Genomic DNA, 20,381 nt, shown 5'->3' on the forward strand with positions numbered 1-20,381 from the left:
TTTATGTTTAAATAAACACATATTTTGTTGTTTTCTTCCATTTTAGGCAAGTTATGTGAATCTGCTATTAACTACTGTGAGTGCAATCCATGTTTCAATGGGGGATCTTGCCAAAGTGGAGTGGACGGGTACTACTGTCATTGCCCTTTCGGTGAGTATTCTTACACTTTTGTGTATAATACTTGATTATTTAATGAATATGGACACAACAGTAAGAGAAGATATGTAGATAATGTGGTTGGCTTGTTGGACAGTTTTATAGCGAATTAGCATCTTGTCCTTTGAGTGGATGCGATCTCTGATTAAACCAAAAACCCATATGCAGTATCTCAATACTGAAGCAAGTGTGTTATATCAGCAATCTGAATCCCGATAAAATAGACAAATCAATAACTTTATTTCTTTCATTATAGAACTAGTGTACAAATATGCAGTATATTTGTAGAAGACTGGTTTCCACTTTCAGTAACTTGAAGCCTCATGGAAGATACTTTTTACTGGCTATGTAATTTGTATGTTGAGTAGAGTATGAGCACTTTACTGTATTTTGTTCTGTTCTCAACTCTTTAAAAAATCAAAAAATAAATGTATTGAGCAGGATAGAATACCATGTAGCCAATCAGAGCACTGTATAAAATCACAGCAGCAGTATATAAATTTGATAATCTTGCGTGAGGCAGATACCTCAGAATCCCGACACACTCTCTACCCAGTTTGGGTTTTAGTTAGGAGTAAGCTGCATGTGTGTGTGTGTGTGTGTGTGTGTGTGTGTGTGTGTGTGTGTGTGTGTGTGGTGGGTGTGGGGGGGTAGTGTTATGCTGTGGGAGATGGAGGTTAGGGTTAGGTTGCAGAATGAAGAGGTTAGGGCTAGGCTGCAGGAGGGGAGGGTTAGGCTGTGGAAGGTGTAAGTTAGGGTTAGGCTGCAGGAGGGATGGGGAAGGGATACAGTGCTTACCACAAAATGTGTTCAGGTTATGAGATACCAGGATGTCGCTGTCTGTGAATATTTTGACCCTCGGGTATTGAATCCTGACTGTCGGGATCCCTTACCCAACCCGATGAGTGTTGTAGTGTATGTGACAGGAGCATCGTCATGATGTGAGAAAAGGACTGAAAGTAATCACTAAGCCCTTGACTATGAGTTAGATGGTGGACGGAGGCTTCTATAAAATTGATAGTTCATTTTGTTTTTACCTGCATAAGTTCTTTTATTTAAGGTTGATCTATAATTTACCTTTGTGTTTCTCAAGTACAATATATCTTCCATTATGTCCAGCAATACTTTAGCTGAAGTGCTGTACCAAGCATTGCAGTCACTGCATTATTTGTATTCTCATGTGTAAATACTGTACGCACAGTACTAAAGAATTTTGTTTTTAACCAGTTAACTGGCATGGTCAGATCACATGTGACTGCTTCGCCCCACTGTGTAACCCAGTTTTTGACAAGGAGATCCGTTTTGAAATACTAAAAAATACTTTTTAAATTATATTTAATTAAACATTTAAAAAAAAAAAAATATATATATATATATATAAATTTATATTACCGGCACTCCTCTTGAAGCTGGGTTAATACTTCGCTGGTTGCCCTCACACGGTGAGATAGATGCATACATAAAGTGCGGCACTCCAGTCAGAAAGAATCTTTCACATACAAACCGGTGGTTTTTGCAACGTTTCAATGCCTTTATTATGGCATTTTCATCAGGCTTAATACATACAAATAACGAAAAACTCTTACCTTATATCCCCACCCATCAGTGAATGGCGCCTCTCCGGTAGCGGGACCACGCACCCGACCCGGCGGCTCCCAATGATGACGTCATCACGTAGTGCGCGCACCACGGCGCACCCGTTGACACATCATTCTGTTGTCATAACAACTGAAAAACATACATATTAAAGCGGTGTGCTATAGTGCCGTAATTGATATACAAGATTAAAACACCATTAGAAATATAAAAATCTGACCCATGTAATGCTAAAAGGTTAGTTACCTATTCAGGGCCGCAAGTACCACTATGTGTATCTCGATATACGAGTAATCCAATGATATAGTGGCTGCTCATCGCATCTATAACTACATTAAATGCTGCTTTGAGCTGCATCGTATAAATTACTACAGGTCAAGCTGAGTGGGTTACTACGTACAGTGCATCTCATATCATTAGGCATCCTACTGTTACACATTAGCAATGTGGACTATAGAGGATATGTCTTATCTACACCAGTACACATATCTAAGTAAACATACACTCTCCGATCTAGGGCGTTAGTCCCACAAAGGGCTGTATAATATATGCCGTTATAAAAAGTTGTTCAGGCCCAAATGCTCGTTAAGGCCCCTAGGGGTGAGTGTACCCATACGATGGATCCATCTGGATTCCATCTGTAACAGTTTCAATCCTCTGTTGCCCCCCCGTATATTAAGGGGCACGTGGTCTATCATCCTATAGCGGATAGATGCCAAATTATGCCTAGCTGTTATGAAGTGTCTTGCCACAGGTTGCTCGCTATTGCCAGTAGCAAGTGCTTTTCTGATGGCAGACCTATGAGCAGTCAACCTTTCTTTGAAGGTGCGCTCCGTTTTTCCGATATAGGATTTACCGCACGGGCAAATAATTTGATAAACCGTGAATTTAGTGTTACACGTAAGTTGGTAACGGATGTGGTATTTTTTACCAGACAGCGGATGGTTAAATGTGTCGCCTACCAACATGAATTGGCAGGTGGTGCAGGTGCAGCGAAAGCAGGCTAATTTCTGTCGTACCCCACTTTGCCCATCTGGACCCTGTATCCTGGAAATGTCCGCTTTCACTAATATGTCCCGGAGGTTTCTACCCCTAGTGTGACAGGGCATAATTCTAGTGTTGGTCAGTGGCAGTTCTGGGTCTGACTGAACTATTGGCCATAACTTTTTTACTTTTTTAGTGATGATAGGGCTGGCTTGATTATACCTATTAACCCAAGGTAGTATGTTATCTGACTCCCTGTCTTTTACTATTGCTTGCGCTGAACTACCTAGTGCTCTTTGTTTAGCTTCCAGCAATATATCGAGTTTGTACCCCCTTGCTAGGAATTTATCAAAGTATTAATTTGCTGCTCTGCTAATTTAGTATCCGTTGTAATGCGCTTAATCCGCAACATTTGTGAGTAGGGTAATCCTCTCACCAGCGCTCTAGGGTGGGCACTACTATAATGCAAGAGATTGTTCCTGTCAGTTTCCTTAGTATATATACTAGTATAAATGGTACCATCATTAATTCTAATAGTGACGTCCAGGAAGTTCACACACTCGTCCGAGATATTATATGTGAACTTTACTGGATCATCCCGTGAATTATGACTCTGCAGCAGGTTAATTAGCTCTTGTTTCTGCCCCTGCCAGATTATCAGCAGGTCGTCTATAAATCGTGTAAAGAATACAATATGACTGGCAACCTGCGGAGATGAAAAAAACACATCCTGCTCAACATTAAACATAAACATATTGGCGTACGATGGGGCCACACTCGACCCCATCGCACAGCCAATACGCTGTAAGTAGAACTTATTATCATAAAAGAAAAAGTTAGAGGTGAGTATCAGTCGCAATAAGTCCATAATTAGACCTAAATCAGGTCCTGTGTAATTTACATTATCTCTCAAGAATCTATATGCAAATTGCAGTCCCATCTCATGTGGAATTACGGTATAAAGGCTTTTTACATCAATACTACATAGCCAGATTTCTCCATGTAGTTTGGGCAATGCCTTCAATTTGAGCAGGAGAGATGGTGTATCCAGTAAATAGCGAGGGTGTGCCCTAATTGCCGGCTGAAACAAAGAGTCCAGGTATATGGATATGTTCTGCAACAATGACCCTCTCGCCGATATTATTGGGCGCCCTGGAGGGTTTATGATAGATTTATGTATTTTTGGGGTTGTATATAGGAGCGGCACCACAGGGAATTCAGGGACCAGGGCTGCAGCAATATCTTGTGTGATCTGTCCGTTATCCACAGCTACTTTCAACATCATCTGTAAATCCTTTTTAATTCTCAGCGTTGGGTCCCCCGGTAGTAGTTGGTATGTACTATGATCTTCCAATTGTACTTGGATTTCAGCTTTATATTTTTCTAAATCCTGTATAACCAGGGCGCCCCCTTTATCAGCTGGCCGAAAGACCAGTTGTGGATTTTGAGATAGATTCTTGAGAGCTATATGCTCTTCCTTACTTAAATTGTATCTCATAGGGGGTAAGGTAGTTACCGTCGTCTGTACATCAGCTTCCATTAGTCTCATGAACGTCTTAATACTTGCGTTAAAAGATTGAGGGTCAAACGTGGAGCGTGGAAGTACCTTGCGTAATTGAGGGGGAATATCAAAGGGGCTTCTCTCAGTAGTGTTAGTCGTATTCTTAGCGAAGAATTCCTTTAATTTTAATTGTCAGTGGAGGGCTTGCTGTTCAACAAGCCATTGGAATTGGTCGAATGGGACAGAGGGCACAAACGATAATCCTCGTGACAATACATCATTCTCCACTTTGCTAAGAGCATAAGATGATAAGTTGATAACTAAGTTCGTTTGGCCACTGGGGGTTTTCTTCCCCGTCCCCTTCCTTTTTGTTTGGCCTCCCCTCCTCGTGTATTTCCTCTGCCTTTTACTTCTATTGCTCGTGTAGTTACCCCTAAAGGGCGGGTAGCCCCAGAGTTACCGGTAGTGTCTTCATTTTCACTTAAGGTTGATACCCTTTCAGTTGATGAATCTGTGTCTTGCGCAAATCTTGATCTGTTCCTGCGGAAGAATGGTCTTCTTGGCTCACTTCTCTCCTTATTGCTAGTCCATTGGTACACTGAATTAAATTCATAGTCAGCATCCACTTTATCTCTCTTCTCCTTCTTGAACTTCACAAGTTCACGTTTGTACGTTTGGAGCTGGCCGTTTAGTTTATCATACCAGTTGGTATTAGTGTCTTTCTCAAGACTTTCCTTGTGTAAAGTCTCAAATGCTCTAATTTTATCTTTCAACATGTTGACTTCCTTCGTAGAGTGCTCAATAATTAACAACATGAGGTCGAATGAGCATTTATTGAGCGTTGCCACCCATTTTTTGCAGAATGCTCCATCGTGTCGACCAATGGTGGGGCAGTTTTTAACTCTTAGTCCCCGAGGGATTTTTTTTGCCCTATAATATTCACTTAAGGTAAGTCCATGATAGAAATAATCAATCTCCTTCTTTTTATATTTGAGGAGATCACGGTATACTTCCTCCACAGGGGGAGGTTCAAACCGCTCTGCTAGCTCTGCGGCATACAGTATCTGATCTGCTTCATTTTCTGAGAATGAATGCACATCTCCAATGGAGTAAGTTACTTGCTGGAAACCACTTGCATATTGCTCAGTATTTGTATCAACCATATCAATGGATGTAACTTCGCAATAAGTGTTTTGAAAGGAGTATAGCCGTACTAGTGCTGACGGCAGCAGTACCCTTATTAATGATAACAATAATTTTATGCAGATATAGACCAACACCACTCGATGCTACTCAATGCGCATGAACTAATGGACTCTGAGTGGTATAGCCTAGAAAAAAGCTAACATATAGGTCAGTGGAAAGTCCAATCCTTCTCAGGACAATGTGAGAAGCAGTGTACCAATGTGTACTAGCAAAATTACAAGTGAAAAAATCAAGTGAAAAAAATTCTAGTGAGCAAACAAAATTGTATCAACAGTCACTGATGAATGTTCTGTAGTACCATTGCGGCGGGGTGCCATGCAGTTCAGACTACGCTTTGCAGTCCCAATACATATAAATTTATATTACCGGCACTCCTCTTGAAGCTGGGTTAATACTTCGCTGGTTGCCCTCACACGGTGAGATAGATGCATACATAAAGTGCGGCACTCCAGTCAGAAAGAATCTTTCACATACAAACCGGTGGTTTTTGCAACGTTTCAATGCCTTTATTATGGCATTTTCATCAGGCTTAATACATACAAATAACGAAAAACTCTTACCTTATATCCCCACCCATCAGTGAATGGCGCCTCTCCGGTAGCGGGACCACGCACCCGACCCGGCGGCTCCCAATGATGACGTCATCACGTAGTGCGCGCACCACGGCGCACCCGTTGACACATCATTCTGTTGTCATAACAACTGAAAAACATACATATTAAAGCGGTGTGCTATAGTGCCGTAATTGATATACAAGATTAAAACACCATTAGAAATATAAAAATCTGACCCATGTAATGCTAAAAGGTTAGTTACCTATTCAGGGCCGCAAGTACCACTATGTGTATCTCGATATACGAGTAATCCAATGATATAGTGGCTGCTCATCGCATCTATAACTACATTAAATGCTGCTTTGAGCTGCATCGTATCAATTACTACAGGTCAAGCTGAGTGGGTTACTACGTACAGTGCATCTCATATCATTAGGCATCCTACTGTTACACATTAGCAATGTGGACTATAGAGGATATGTCTTATCTACACCAGTACACATATCTAAGTAAACATACACTCTCCGATCTAGGGGATATATACACATGTACGGTAGGCGGCACTCACAGCTCTTTCTAGAAAGAACGACAGGACGCTGGCAGTGTAGATCAACGTTTCAATGTTTGTTATAAAACATTTTCATCAGGTGAACAGAGTGCCGCTGACTGCTGCATTATATATATATATATATATATATATATATTGAATGGTTTTGAAGGTGAAAATCATGAGTGAAGTGATTAAAGGATCTATTTACTAAGCCTTGGATGGAGGTAATGTGGACGGAGATAAAGTACCAGCCAATCAGCCCCTAACTGCTATGTCACAGGCTGGGTTTGAAAAAATGACAGTTTCTGTAGGAGCCGATTGACCTGTACTTTATCTCCGTCCACTTTATCTCCATCCAAGGCTTAGTAAATTGACCCCTAAATATTTTGAAATGTATCTTTTATCAGCTTCAGGTTGGGTAGTACCAATGTGTAGCCTGAATGCAGGTTAGATCATCATTATAACCAAATAATAAAAAAATAAAAAAAATAAAGATTATTGTCACATTAGAGATACATTGTGACAATTATTTTTCCTTCATGGCTAGATAGCTACAAATTTTCCTCGTTTTAAAGTATCTTACAAATTAAAGATGAACTATTTCACACAACTGAAGAATTTGACCGTACTTCGCAAGGGCTATAAATTCTGAAGTCAGTTTCTGTATCACCTTTGTTGCAGCTCATCTTTAATTTTGAATAATATGGACTTGGAACCAAAATATTTGTAATGTGCCAATAGAACTGACTGTTGGAAAGAAATCAGCTGGGAAAGTTAAAGAAAGATGTCTTTAAATAATTAGAGCTATGTCTTCATACATCTTGGAAGAAGCTCTCCGTTAAATCACTTGTTTCCATTCTCTTTGAAAACCAGATATATTTTCTCATAAGGCAGTTACCTCATAAGTGTTGGTGTGTGCCTTCCAGCTTTTCCATGAGAATACAACCTTATTTATCAACTTGGTAATCAGCGCTTCTTGGAAGAATGTAGAGAAAGACAGTTAATTAGTTATAGTGAAGATGTTATTGAGGTTTTCAGAAATAAGGGACATTTCTCAAGGAGTTACTTTCCACTAAACAAAAATGACTACTGAAAGATACAAAGTACAAACAAAATAACCTTTATGCCTGTTATCCTTTCCACTTAGTCTTTTTTAACATCACTGGTTTTATTTTTTGATTGTATCTTTTTTATTTTTTCTGAAAGAAAAATTCACATCTGCTTCTCTCAGATTATTCGTAACAGCCTAAGGCAGGTTTTTGCGACCTTGGTCTACAAGGCACACTAACCGTCCAAGTCTTAGTGTTATCTGGTTATCTGTGCTTAAGCAGATGCTCAAGTATGGCAGTCCTTAAAACCTGGACTGTTAGTGTGCCTTGAGGATCTTTGTTGGGAAACCCTTGCCTAAGGGGTAGAGAAACATCACTCACTTTTCTGCATACCCCAGTAGTCGTGCAAAATGAGTGATATTGTGGTTGGCATCTAACCCCATTTACCATTGTTTTAACATTGTTCCAATGGCTAATCACTCAGAATTAAATCATCCACAAGACTCTATTAAGGAAGAAAGGGGTAGGGCCAGATTAAGGTTTGTGGGCACTCAGGGGGAACTAATTTGTGGGGACTCCCAATTAAATATAACTCCTCTATGTTTTTAATTGTGCTCACATCACAAACCCAACACTCCTTGCCTCAGTATGCAGTTATATTCCCAACTGTCGGGATCCCGGCAGTCGAAATCCCGAACAGAAATCCTGACAGTCATTGACATGCCAATGGTCGGAATACCGACCGACAGCGAGAAACCCCTCCTGGGTGTTAGTACTTGACACCACCCGAGAGGGAATAAACTTAGTGGCGGCCGAAGCCGAGGGGACATACTGTGCTCCAGGTTGAGATTCCGGCTATCAGGATTCCGGCATCTGTATTTCGACTGCCGGAAACAGTTTCATACTGATCCCCTTACCTCACCATCTCCGTATTGCTGACCACATGTCTGAGGTAAGACTACCTGATTGCTCTCTGGACCATTCTTCAAAACTCCTCCAGTCTCCACTGGCTGGTGGCATTGCAATGTTATTACATCACATCTGTGATGTTGCTGGGAGCCAGGTCCAGGAATAAACAGAACCAGTAAGGAGTAACTGGAATCGCTATCTGGGTGCCCAAAGAAGTGCCATCAGTGTAATGGTTGTGGCCTTGTGTTCGTACAGCTGGTACATTATGTGATCTTTAGTGCACTAAATGAAACTAAAATATATAAAAATCCTGCAAAATTCTCAAAACTCTTTTCTATCTTAGCGAAAATAGACCTGGCGCTGATTGTTTTATTCAAAAACATCTGGGGTGGGATGTAAAGCCAAGTGAGTTCAGCAGCTGTGCAGGATGCCAGACGAGGGAAAACTATGCCTTTAAAAAAAAAAAGTCCCAGTTCGGCTGGCATCCCGCACGGGCGCCGAACTCATGCGGCATTACACTGGGCCCCTGCTACTCAACCCCTATTTTGCAAACATCCCAAAGAAAGAGAACAAAGCACTAGAAATAGAATAATGATACAAAATTGCACATTACATTCTCATCGGCTGATTAATGCATCAGCCAGTGAGAATGTAATGTGACATTTTCTATCATTAAAATTCCTGTTTTTCTAGCGCTTTGTTCTTTTTTTTCTGGGGATCTTTTCTATCTTGTCTGTGTTTTGTGCACTGGCCACCACCTGGTAGAAATTAGCCATCTTACGTATGTGTACAAGTTACACAAATCCCTGTTAACATCTTCTGCACTGTACAGAGCAGCTAGTCCATGGTCTTTTGGCAACACTCCTAGACACCATAAATATCTGGCCATGTACGCTACTAAAAACACCTGTTTGTGAACCCGGAGAATGCTCAGTCTCCACTCTTTGAAGTTCATTAGACTGTATTTTCCCACATTCTATAAGCTCCTTCATGCATTTGTACACAGAGATAGTGGCATAATTGTGTCTATATCTCCCATGGAAAACCTCATCATTGGAAAATATAATGTATTTCTCTCACAATGGATATCTTGTCAGACAGACCACATATACATGCATATACAAACTGCAACCATGCAAATATAGGGGCATAATAGCATGAAGGAGATAGGAACAGGGGTTCATAAATAACACGCAGTTTCTGGACTGTTCATATCCTGCACTCTGATACCATCAGGATTTACAAGGAAATAAAGCAATGCATATTCCCGTTCAAGATAAGTCAGACTTCTATATTTCCAGATGACCTTACTTCAGAATTTTAACTAGATTATTTGATACACTTCACTAAAATTTATAAGAACAGGATTTAAGGTTTAATGGGGCTGTATAAAAAGGTAAGCCAACTTCCCCAAACCTTTGTGCATCATTAAAACATACTTTTTATTTTGGGATAATACGCTAAAGAAGAGATCAGGCACAGCAAGTTTACATGAAAAATGAAGCGGCTTCAACTTTCTGGCTTGAAATTGTTCCATTGGTCTTCATGTTAAAGTAAGCTTAGAAAACCAGAAGGAATGAGAGACACAAAATGATTAATGAAGTGCAGGAAGCTACATTTGACTTGCATGCAAGGGAAGAAAAACATTAACAAATACCTGTGCAGTGAGACCATCTCTACTCGTACATATAAATGTACTCTTTACCTGCTTCTAGCCTCCAAATTACCCCTATGGTTATTCGCTTTAGCTCATCATGATCATCAAGTTATGATCCAAAATGGTATTAAAACAAAAAGAAAACAATAGAAAGCACTAGAAAGACATTAAGGGAAATTCCTTTATGTAAACACATTTCAATACAGACTTCTGTTTATGCAACCAATTTTATCCAGTGCACAGTCCTGTTGAATACTCACAATACAATTTCATTGGGGGACATCTGTAAACATTCGTAACCAGATAAATTTGCAAAAAGTTACTGTTTCATATTGGCTCAAAAAACAGTGATAGAAAATTGACAATTAAAATCTAATTTGGTTAGTGCAACTATCGCCAGTTATTTTACCTTTGTAACACAATTTATATATTTAGTGTCTGCGTAAATCAAACAGCAACATGCTGCATGTTAATCTACAATATCCTTCCTCACTATGCCGATTCCTCCAGCACTACTGGTATGGTGGTGGGCAGCTGTGTTTTAGTTTGAACAAAATATTACATATGGGCCCTCATTCCGAGTCGTTCGCTCGGTATTTTTCATCGCATCGCAGTGAAATTCCGCTTAGTACGCATGCGCAATATTCGCACTGCGACTGCGCCAAGTAATTTTACAATGGAGATAGTATTTTTACTCACGGCTTTTTCATCGCTCCGGCGATCGTAATGTGATTGACAGGAAATGGGTGTTACTGGGCGGAAACAGGCCGTTTTATGGGCGTGCGGGAAAAAACGCTACCGTTTCCGGAAAAAACGCAGGAGTGGCCGGGGAAACGGGGGAGTGTCTGGGCGAACGCTGGGTGTGTTTGTGACGTCAAAACAGGAACGACAAGCACTGAACTGATCGCAGATGCCGAGTAAGTCTGAAGCTACTCTGAAACTGCTAAGTAGTTTGTAATCGCAATATTGCGAATACATCGGTCGCAATTTTAAGAAGCTAAGATACACTCCTAGTAGGCGTAGGCTTAGCGTGAGCAACTCTGCTAAATTCGCCTTGCGAGCGATCAACTCGGAATGAGGGCCATGGTGCAAATGTCCGGGGCACAGGGCATAGGATGGCAGCACTATTGCTAACCCATGGCACCAACATTTGGCATGCATGGTGTCTGGAATGGTAACCAGCAGCCTAGAAAGTCACAGGCTGGAGCTTCCCTTAGATCACAGGTTCTCAAACTCGGTCCTCAGGACCCCATACAGTGCATGTTTTGTAGGTCTCCTCACAGAATCGCAAATGAAATAATTAGCTCTACCTGTGGACCTTTTAAAATGTGTCAGTGAGTAATTAATACACCTGTGCACTTGCTGGGTTACCTGCAAAACATGCACTGTGTGGGGTCCTGAGGACCAAGTTTGAAAACCACTGCCTTAGATGATCCAGGAGCTCAACAAGGGATACAAAGAGGGGGGAGCAGGTACTAATTATCCAAGCCAAGGTCTGTTGGAGGGGTCAGGCTGAAGCCCGGGCCAGCAGCTGAGGAGGAAAAATGTCTTCCTTTGCAGTACTCAGTACCGCGCATATTATTATAGATTACTTTTTTTTGTTTGAGGAACTTGTAATGCATCACAATTTTGGTCACGCCTCTTCCCAAACTCTGTGGTCATCTCAATAGTTCTGAGCTCAACTTATGTCTAGTTCCATTGGGGCTTACAACTTCTCCTAGTTCAAACGGCCCCACCCCCTCATTGTTTTATGTTTTCAGGATTTCTGACTTTGGCAGCAGATATGATATGTAGATTGTCACCTTTGCATGAGTAAAAAAATCCAGAAAACTTGGTCTGTTTGGGATACTTAAGGACTGTAGTTGGGAATCACTGCTCTACTGCATTGCTGCTCAATGCCTGCTGAAACATGGCTTTTCACGTAACAGGAATTTGCACTAAGATGGATAAATAGCGTAAATCCTAACTGTTCCGCATTGGATGAAACAGTGACGCTTTTCAAGGACTGTCCTCCCGCTACTCCCACATTCTCCTACAGGAAGGGGGTGGGGTGCAGGTGAATAGTTGACCTGTACTTGCGCACAGCATCTATACAGTAACATCCCATTTTCAGATATGTGCCTTTGACATGTTCACCAGTGTCCCATCTTCTAATTCCCAGATGTTGGTAGGTATGAAATAGACAACATACGGTATTAAAGTAGACTATAAATATTTTCTGCTTTGCTCATGGCTGGTAAACTATTCCATTTTATCCAGTGCCGGATTTCCCACTAGACACGTGAGGCACTTGCTGGTGGCGGCATGGCAGTCCCCCCCCATTAGAGAAGCTGACGTCCCCCTGTACATTGTGCAGCTCCTGCTGCTATAAGCCGAGCGCAGCGTCCATCCCAGCAGCAGCAGCGCTCCTCCTCTGTTGTCCCTTCTGTCCTCATCACCCCCCCTATTAGAGAAGCCCCTTTATAGATTGTGCGGCGCTACTGCTAAAAGCCGAGTCCATCTCAGCAGCAGTGGCGCCACCGGCACGAGTGCTCACTCCTCCTCTGCTGTCCCTTAAATTTGCCACTGCAGCCTGTCTGTGTTTGTGCGCTCGGGTCGCTGACTCGCTGGCATCTTGGCATCTGAGCAAGCGCGACCCAGAGCCTGCATGACTCTGAGTCTGCATGAGGAGCCGGCCAGGACTGGACACAGTAATGTGAGAGCAGTGTGGCGTGTGGGGCTTAGGTACTTGTGTAAATCAGTATTTTGAACACATTTTTTTTTTTTTGCAGTAAAATTGTTCTGTTTTTATTCTTGTTCCCAATGCAGATGATTATCGTTTGTCTGTTTTTTTAGTTTCCATTATAGGGGTAAAAAACCAATTGCCCCTGAGAGAGCAGCTTACATATACATGTAATCACAGTACCAGGAATTGTTTTGTTTTTATGATTATCACATCCCCCTGTATATTTAAAGTTTAAACCCCTCAGTGACGCATTACTACTGTAGTGACACATTACTACTGTAACAAACTGCCATAGTGTGTAAAAAGGGGAACTCTGCTGCCATAGTGTATAAAAAGGGGGACACTGCCTGCCTAATGTGTAAAAAGGGGGACACTGCCTGCCTAATGTGTAAAAAGGGGGACTCTGCTGCCATAATGTGTGAAAGGGGACTCTGCCTGCCGTAATGTGTGAAAGGGGACTCTGCCTGCCATAATGTGTGAAAGGTGACTCTGCCTGCCATAATGTGTGGAAGGGAACTCTGCCTGCCGTAATGTGTGAGAGGGGACTCTGCCTGCCGTAATGTGTGAAAGGGGACTCTGCCTGCCATAATGTGTGAAAGGGGACTCTGCCTGCCATAATGTGTGAAAGGGGACTCTACCTGCCGTAATGTGTGAAAGGGGATATACCTGCCGTAATGTGTGAAAGAGGACTCTGCCTGCCGCAATGTGTGATAGGGACTCTACCTGCCGTAATGTGTGATGGGGCTCTACCTGGCACATTATGTATAAGGGGCTCTTCCTGGTGTGTATAAGGGGTACTACTGTGTGGTGTAATGTGACTTGGACATTACTTTGCGGTGTATTGTGAATTGGTACTATACTGTGCCCACGCCCCTTCCCGTTGTGCTGCTGTGGGGTAGCGGCCAATATCATTGTGCCTAGGGGTGGCCTAACCCCTAAATCTTGCTCTGTTTTTACCACAAATATACTTCATATGAACCAATCATATTTTATTTCAGATTAGTTTGTGTATACTTGTGACCTAATACTTTGGATGTTGCTTTAATACCACTGTTTTCTTCACTTTGTGTAGGTGTTTTTGGAAAACATTGTGAATTAAACAGTTATGGATTTGAAGAATTGTCATACATGGAGTTCCCAAGTTTGGACCCTAACAATAATTACATTTATATAAAGTTTTCTACCAATAAAGCCAATGCCTTGCTACTGTATAACTACGACAACCAGACAAGTGATGCAGCTGAGTTTCTGGCTCTGGAAATAGTGGAGGAGAGGATAAGGTTCTCCTATAATCTTGGCAGCGGAACGTACAAGCTCACAACATTGAAGAAAGTCTCCGATGGATATTTCCACACAGTGATTGCACGCAGAGCTGGAATGGTAACCATATTTTATAGCATTTTAGTGTGATTATGTTATTTATTGCCAGGGGCGTATCAAGAGAGGAGGGGGCCTATGTACACTCTCTGTCCAGGCCCACTCCCCTCCTCTGTAGCCGGCAGCACTGCTCTGTGCGCTGTTAGACTCTGGTACAGGTCTCTGGGAAAATGGAGTGTCCATTTTCCCGGTGATTTTGTAGTGCTGCGGCTGCCGATGCTGGACTCTGGAAAGGTAAGCATAGAAGAAATAGATGCAGAGTTTGCTTTGTGGACGCCCCTGGACACAGGGGCCTGTGTGCACCACACACACTGCATCCATTATAGATTCACCATTGTTTATTGTAACGGTTACTCCTGCTTCCAGCAATAATAGCAAGACAGATGTTCCATCCAGTGGAGAAAGTAATGATGTAGTGTCTGATGCAGCTCCAATGGGACCCTAGGTGTGATAGGCCTGCCAATACATTTATTCTTGAGGCACCACCTCTGCTCTTTTTATCAGTGACGCCCTGTATAGATTTTCAATTCCAGAAATGAATGCCGAAACAGTGCATCATCAAGTATGTGCTGACCCATACACATGCTCAGAATAGGAGAGTGGTGGCCTATAGAGTGGACACACATGAATCACAACCCACCCCCAAAATATTGGTATATAGCCCGTGGTCACATGTGACGCTCCTGGTTCCATCTAATATTAGTTTGTTATGTTTAGAGGACATTAACTGCATGTAATGAAATCATTTAGTATCATTATAAATAATAACACACAATTATTTAAGCATGGCTTGTACTCTCGCTTAGGTTTAGATAATTGTGTTGATTTAACCTTGTACAGCAACGTTAACTAAACACATTTTTTATACAACCGTTTATTGCATCTATTATTTTTTATTGTCTCTAAAAGAAAAGCAAATTCAATGGTTCTCTGCTCCTTATTCTACTGGCAGCATTTCAGTGAAATGGGGGAATATGGGGCCTGTGTCTGACATTAATTGACATCAGCGACAGTTATACCCACCTTTAGGCAGTAAGAAGTAATGATCACTACTATTGCAGTAACATTTAGGGGCATATTTATTAAGCTTTTTTCTCTAGCATCCATAAGGGATATTGGGGACAGAAATAGTACGATGGGGTATAGACAGGTCCAAAGGAGCCAGTGCACTTTAAATTTCTTCAACTGGGTGTGCTAGCTCCTCCCCTCTATGCCCCCTCCCACAGGCAGTTTAGAAAAAAGTGCACTCAGGAGAGGATGCACACTCAGCTGCTCCAGAGTTTTTTTCTTCAATTTCATTTAAAACTTTTGTTTGTTTCAGTATGCTGTTTGGGCAACAGCATACCTGCACTGTGGGAGTTAGGGGGGGGGAGACGGACACCGGCCTCATGAGGTTCAGAGCCGCTTCTCCGCTGCAGGACCACCATTCTGAGGGGCTGGTTGTTCAGCGGGGCACGGCGCCTTAGCTGTCGCAGCCGCAGCTTGCCGCACACCCCTAACAGAGCCTGAAGGTGATCGTCGTGGTGAGTACAATCCAGGCCCCCAGGTTTATTGTGCGGCAGACATGTGGGTGAGGCATACGGGTCCCTCATGGGGGGACCCGCGAATGCCCCTGCATGAGACTGGTGGGAGGTATGTTGTACCAAGCATTTATGTGAGGCTACACAGCCTGTGGAGATATTGCCAGTATAAAAATCTTATAGTAACTCCGGCGCCATAGCGGGGGATGGACCTACATCAGAGCGGGCTCAGCGGCATTTTGGCGCCTTCCTCTGCATAAGCGAGCAGCAGCCTCATACAGCTCCTCAAAATGGTCACAGGAACGCTGGTACCGGGTGTAGAGGGGGAGAGCCGCTATTAGTGCACAGTTTACAAATTATCTGTACTGCATTATCACTGTTTTATTGTACTACAAAAAACACTGACAGTCTCACTGGGGCTGTGCAGCATTGGGTGCGCTTGTGGTCCTCTCTTCTGTATCTCCTCTCACATGTAATAGGGCAGGCTTGTATTGTATTCAGTCTGTGTTGTATGTATATATTGTCTGTATTTCATTATGGTGAAACAGAAGTTATGCAGTGTATATAATGTCAGATTCTCCCCTATTTCATCTGGCTCCATATCATGTGAGCAGTGTAGTCAGTCATCACAAAATGCTAATAACAACATGGGGGAGAGTCCAGAGCCTTCCTGGCTGGGGGCTATAAAAACTATGATGTCATATATGTCATCTCAGCTTACTGCCAATGCCAATAAAACACAAGAACTGCAACAAGCAGTGGCTAACCTAACTGCTAAGGCTTGCTTCCCATCCCCTGCTGTCTACAGGTGAACGAAAACGTGCTTTACCTGCAATCCTATCAGATTCTGATGATGATGTACAGGTGGATGAGGATGATGGGGACCCCATTAGTTGGGATTCCACACCTACACAGGGTATAGAACCCCTCATATTGGCTATACGGGATGTGTTAAAGCTCCCTCTGGAGGACGTTACTAATCAACAGTCATTTTTCCTCCCACAAGACAAACTGACTGTCACTTTTCCTGATTCCAAAGAATTCTATAATTTATTTAAATTAGTCTAGAAAAATCCAGTTAAAAAATATCAGGTTTTAAATACCTTTCCATTTGCCCCTGAAAGCAGGAAATTCTGTGAAGAATCTCCAGCAGTAGACGTCTCTGTCTCTCGACTTCCTAAAAAGGCCGTGCTCCCTGCTCCGCGCTCTTTTATGGTAAAGGACCCGCTGGATAGGAAAATAGAGACCACGCTAAAATATATCTACACTGCTGCAGATGTAGCTCAAAGGCCGGTCATTGCGGGTGCTTGATGACACATACGATTTATACATGGGCTACTCAGATTCAGGAGGGTCTTTCGGGTGATATGACCTTCGTTACTACTGTAACTTTCCTGAAACACATTCAGGACATGGCAAGAGTCTTCTGTGACTCCCTTAAAGAGATTGGCAATATTAATGCTAGAACCACTGCTATGGCTGTGTCTGCATGCAGAGCCATATGGTTGCGTTAATGGATTGCAGACGCTGATTCCAAACGTAATGTGGAATCTCTTCCCTTCACAGGTGAATGGCTCTTCGGAGGTGATTTGGACGCATGGATCTCCAAAGCTACTGCTGGGAAATCCATGTTTCTCCCTTCAGAGGCTCCGGCTGCTAGGCGTACCTACCCGGGACTGTCTACTCAGTCCTTTCGGTCCACCAGATTTTTATCTAGGGCCCGGGGTGCCTCCAGTGCAGCTAGAGGCTCCAGAGGTAAGCCTAAGAAACCATCTGTTGCCGGCTCTCAGGCACAGAGCACCAGTTCAGCTTCCACAAAGACTCTGGCATGGCGATGCCCACCCCGAGAGGATCTCGAGGTGGGAGCTCGGTTACATCACACACACATCTGTGATGGTTCCTGTCAAAATGCCTGGATAAGGGACCTATCTCTCAGGGTTACAAACTGGAGTTCGACAGTGCTCCTCCCCCACGATTTTTCAAATCAGGCTTGCCAGTTTTGGTAAATATGCGTGTTACGCTACTACTGGCCATCGACAAGTTGGTCTAGTCCCAGATCATTGTTCCAGTACCCCTGCTACAGCAAGGACAAGGTTACTACTCCAGTCTGTCTGTAGTTCCAAAACCAGATGGGTCTGTGAGACCCATTTTGAATCTGAAGTCCTTGAATCCTTGCCTGGAGGTTTTCAAATTCAAGATGGAATCTTTGAGAGCGGTGATTGAGGGCCTGGAAAACAAGAATTCTTTGTGTCCCTGGATATCAAGGAAGCCTACCTACATATACCGATTTGGCCTCATCAGGCCTATCTATGGTTCACCCTACTGAACGATCATTACCAGTTTCAGGCGTTGCCCTTGGGCCTGTCTACAACTCTGAAGGTGTTCACGAAGGTGATGGTGAAAATTATCTTCCAGATCAGAGTCCAGGGGGTCAACATCGTCCCTTACCTGGATGATCTCCTGATAAAAGCAAGTTCCAGGGAGCTTCTACTGCTCTATATAGATCGCACTATCCAACTTCTGTCTCACCACGGGTGGATCCTCAGTCTACAGAAGTCTCAACTGGAACCATCTCAAAGGCTCCTGTTTCTGAGTATGATACTGGATACTGTAGCTCAGAGAGTGTTCCTTCCAAAGGACAAGGTGAGAACACTTCGAGAGATGGTTCGCATGGTTCTCCGACCTGCTCGAGTTTCCATTCATCTTTGCATAAAATTGTTGGGAAAAATGGTGGCCTCGTACGAGGCGATATAGTTTGTCAGGTTCCATGCCAGACCCTTCCAATTGGACGTCCTGAACAAGTGGTCCGGTTCACATCTTCAGATGCACCGACTGATTCAGCTGTCACCCCAGGCCAGGATTTCACTTCTGTGGTGGTTACAGCCTTCCAACCTGCTGGAATGTCAACGTTTTGGGATTCAGGATTGGATCCTCCTCACGACGGATGGGAGCCTGAGAGTATGGAGTGCAGTCACCCAGGGGGCGCAGTTCCAGGGCAGGTCATCTGCCCAAGAGGCCCTACATCCGATCAACATTCTGGAACTTCGGACTATCTACAATGCTCTGATTCAGGCCTGACCACTACTCAGGGATCAGGCTATCCAGGTTCAGTCAGACAACGCCACGGAAGTGGCATACATCAATCGACAAGGAGGGACAAAAAGCAGGGCCTGCAAGCGAGAAATGTCAAAAATACTTCTCTGGGCGGAAAGAAATGCAAGAGCGCTGTCCGCAATTTTCATTCCAGGAGTGGACAACTGGGAAGCGGACTTCCTGAGTCGCCATGACCTCCACTTGCGGGAGTGGGGATTACATCCTCAGGTGTTTCAACAGATTGTCGACAGGTGGGGATACCCGCAGATCGACATGATGGTGTCTTGCCTCAACAAGAAGCTTCGCTGCTACTGCTCGCGAACCAGGGACCCTCAGGCGAGTGCAGTGGATGCACTGACGTCGCCTTGGCCTTACCAGCTGGTCTACCTATTTCCTCCAATTCCGTTGATCCCAAGGGTGCTCCAACGGATAAGACATCACAGAGTCCAAGCAATCCTCATTGCGTGGCTTGGCCCCAAAGGGTGTGGTACGCAACTCTTCTGGACATGTCCATAGAAGACCCTTGGCCTCTGCCGCTTAGAAAGGATCTTCTCCAGCAAGGATCGTTCGTCTACTCGGACTTACGGCGGCTTCGTTTGACGGCATGGAAGTTGAGCAGAATATCCTAGCTCACAAAGGGCTTTCCAAAAAGGTAATTGCCACTATGGTGCAAACCAGAAAACCTGTGACGTCAAAACATTATTATCATATCTGGAGGAGGTATGTCTCTTGGTGTGAGGAACGCACGTATCCGCCTGTGCTGTTTCACTTGAGACTTTCCTGCTGGCTGGTTTGGATAAAGGCGTAAGTCTGGGTTCCATTAAGGTCCAGATTTCAGCTCTCTCAGTTTTCTTTCAGAAGAAATTGGCTGTGTTGCCAGAAGTTCAGACCTTCTTAAAAGGGGTACTCCACATATAACCTCCCTTTGTGCCGCCTACGGCACCCTGAGCTTTGGATGTAGTATTGAAATTTCTACAGTCCTCCTGGTTTGAGCCTCTGATGATGGTAGAAGACAAGTACCTCACATGGAAGATAGTGATGTTATTGGCCCTGGGTTCTGCTAAATGCATCTCAGAATTGGGGGCCTTATCGTGTAAAAGTCCATACTTGGTCTTCTTCGAGAACAGAGCGGAGCTCCGGACTAGACAGCAGTTCCTGCCGAAGGTTGTCTCCGCATTCAACCTGAATCAACCGACTGTGGTTTCGTCCTGTTCTGCCACTTCGGCTCCTCCAGAGTCGTTGGATGTTGTGTGTGCTTTGAAGATCTATGTCAGGCGCACAGCTCGGGTCAGGAAGACGGATTCTTTATTCGTGCTTTATGATGCGCAGAAAAAGGGTTGTCCTGCTTCAAAGCAGACCATTGCTCATTGGATTAGGCATACTATCCAACAGTCCTATGTGTCGGCAGCCTTGCCTGTTCCTCAGTCTCTGAAGGCCCACTCTACAAGGTCAGTGAGCTCTTTCTGGGTGGCTGCCCGTGGAGTCTCGGCCTTGCAACTATGT

The 20,381-nt window shown here is 43.5% G+C and overlaps 1 protein-coding gene across 1 annotated transcript in view; it reads left to right on the forward strand.

The window, feature by feature from the left end:
• FAT4 (FAT atypical cadherin 4) overlaps positions 1 to 20,381 on the forward strand; it is a 312,949-nt gene that overhangs the window by 262,649 nt on the left and 29,919 nt on the right. Inside the window, exons 10-11 of the mRNA XM_063920304.1 lie at positions 47 to 151; positions 13,961 to 14,268. Coding sequence (XP_063776374.1) covers positions 47 to 151; positions 13,961 to 14,268 — 413 coding nt within the window. The remainder of the gene's footprint in view (positions 1 to 46; positions 152 to 13,960; positions 14,269 to 20,381) is intronic.

The sequence above is a fragment of the Pseudophryne corroboree genome, chromosome 1 (genome assembly GCF_028390025.1).
Source record: "Pseudophryne corroboree isolate aPseCor3 chromosome 1, aPseCor3.hap2, whole genome shotgun sequence".
Lineage (NCBI taxonomy): Eukaryota > Metazoa > Chordata > Amphibia > Anura > Myobatrachidae > Pseudophryne > Pseudophryne corroboree.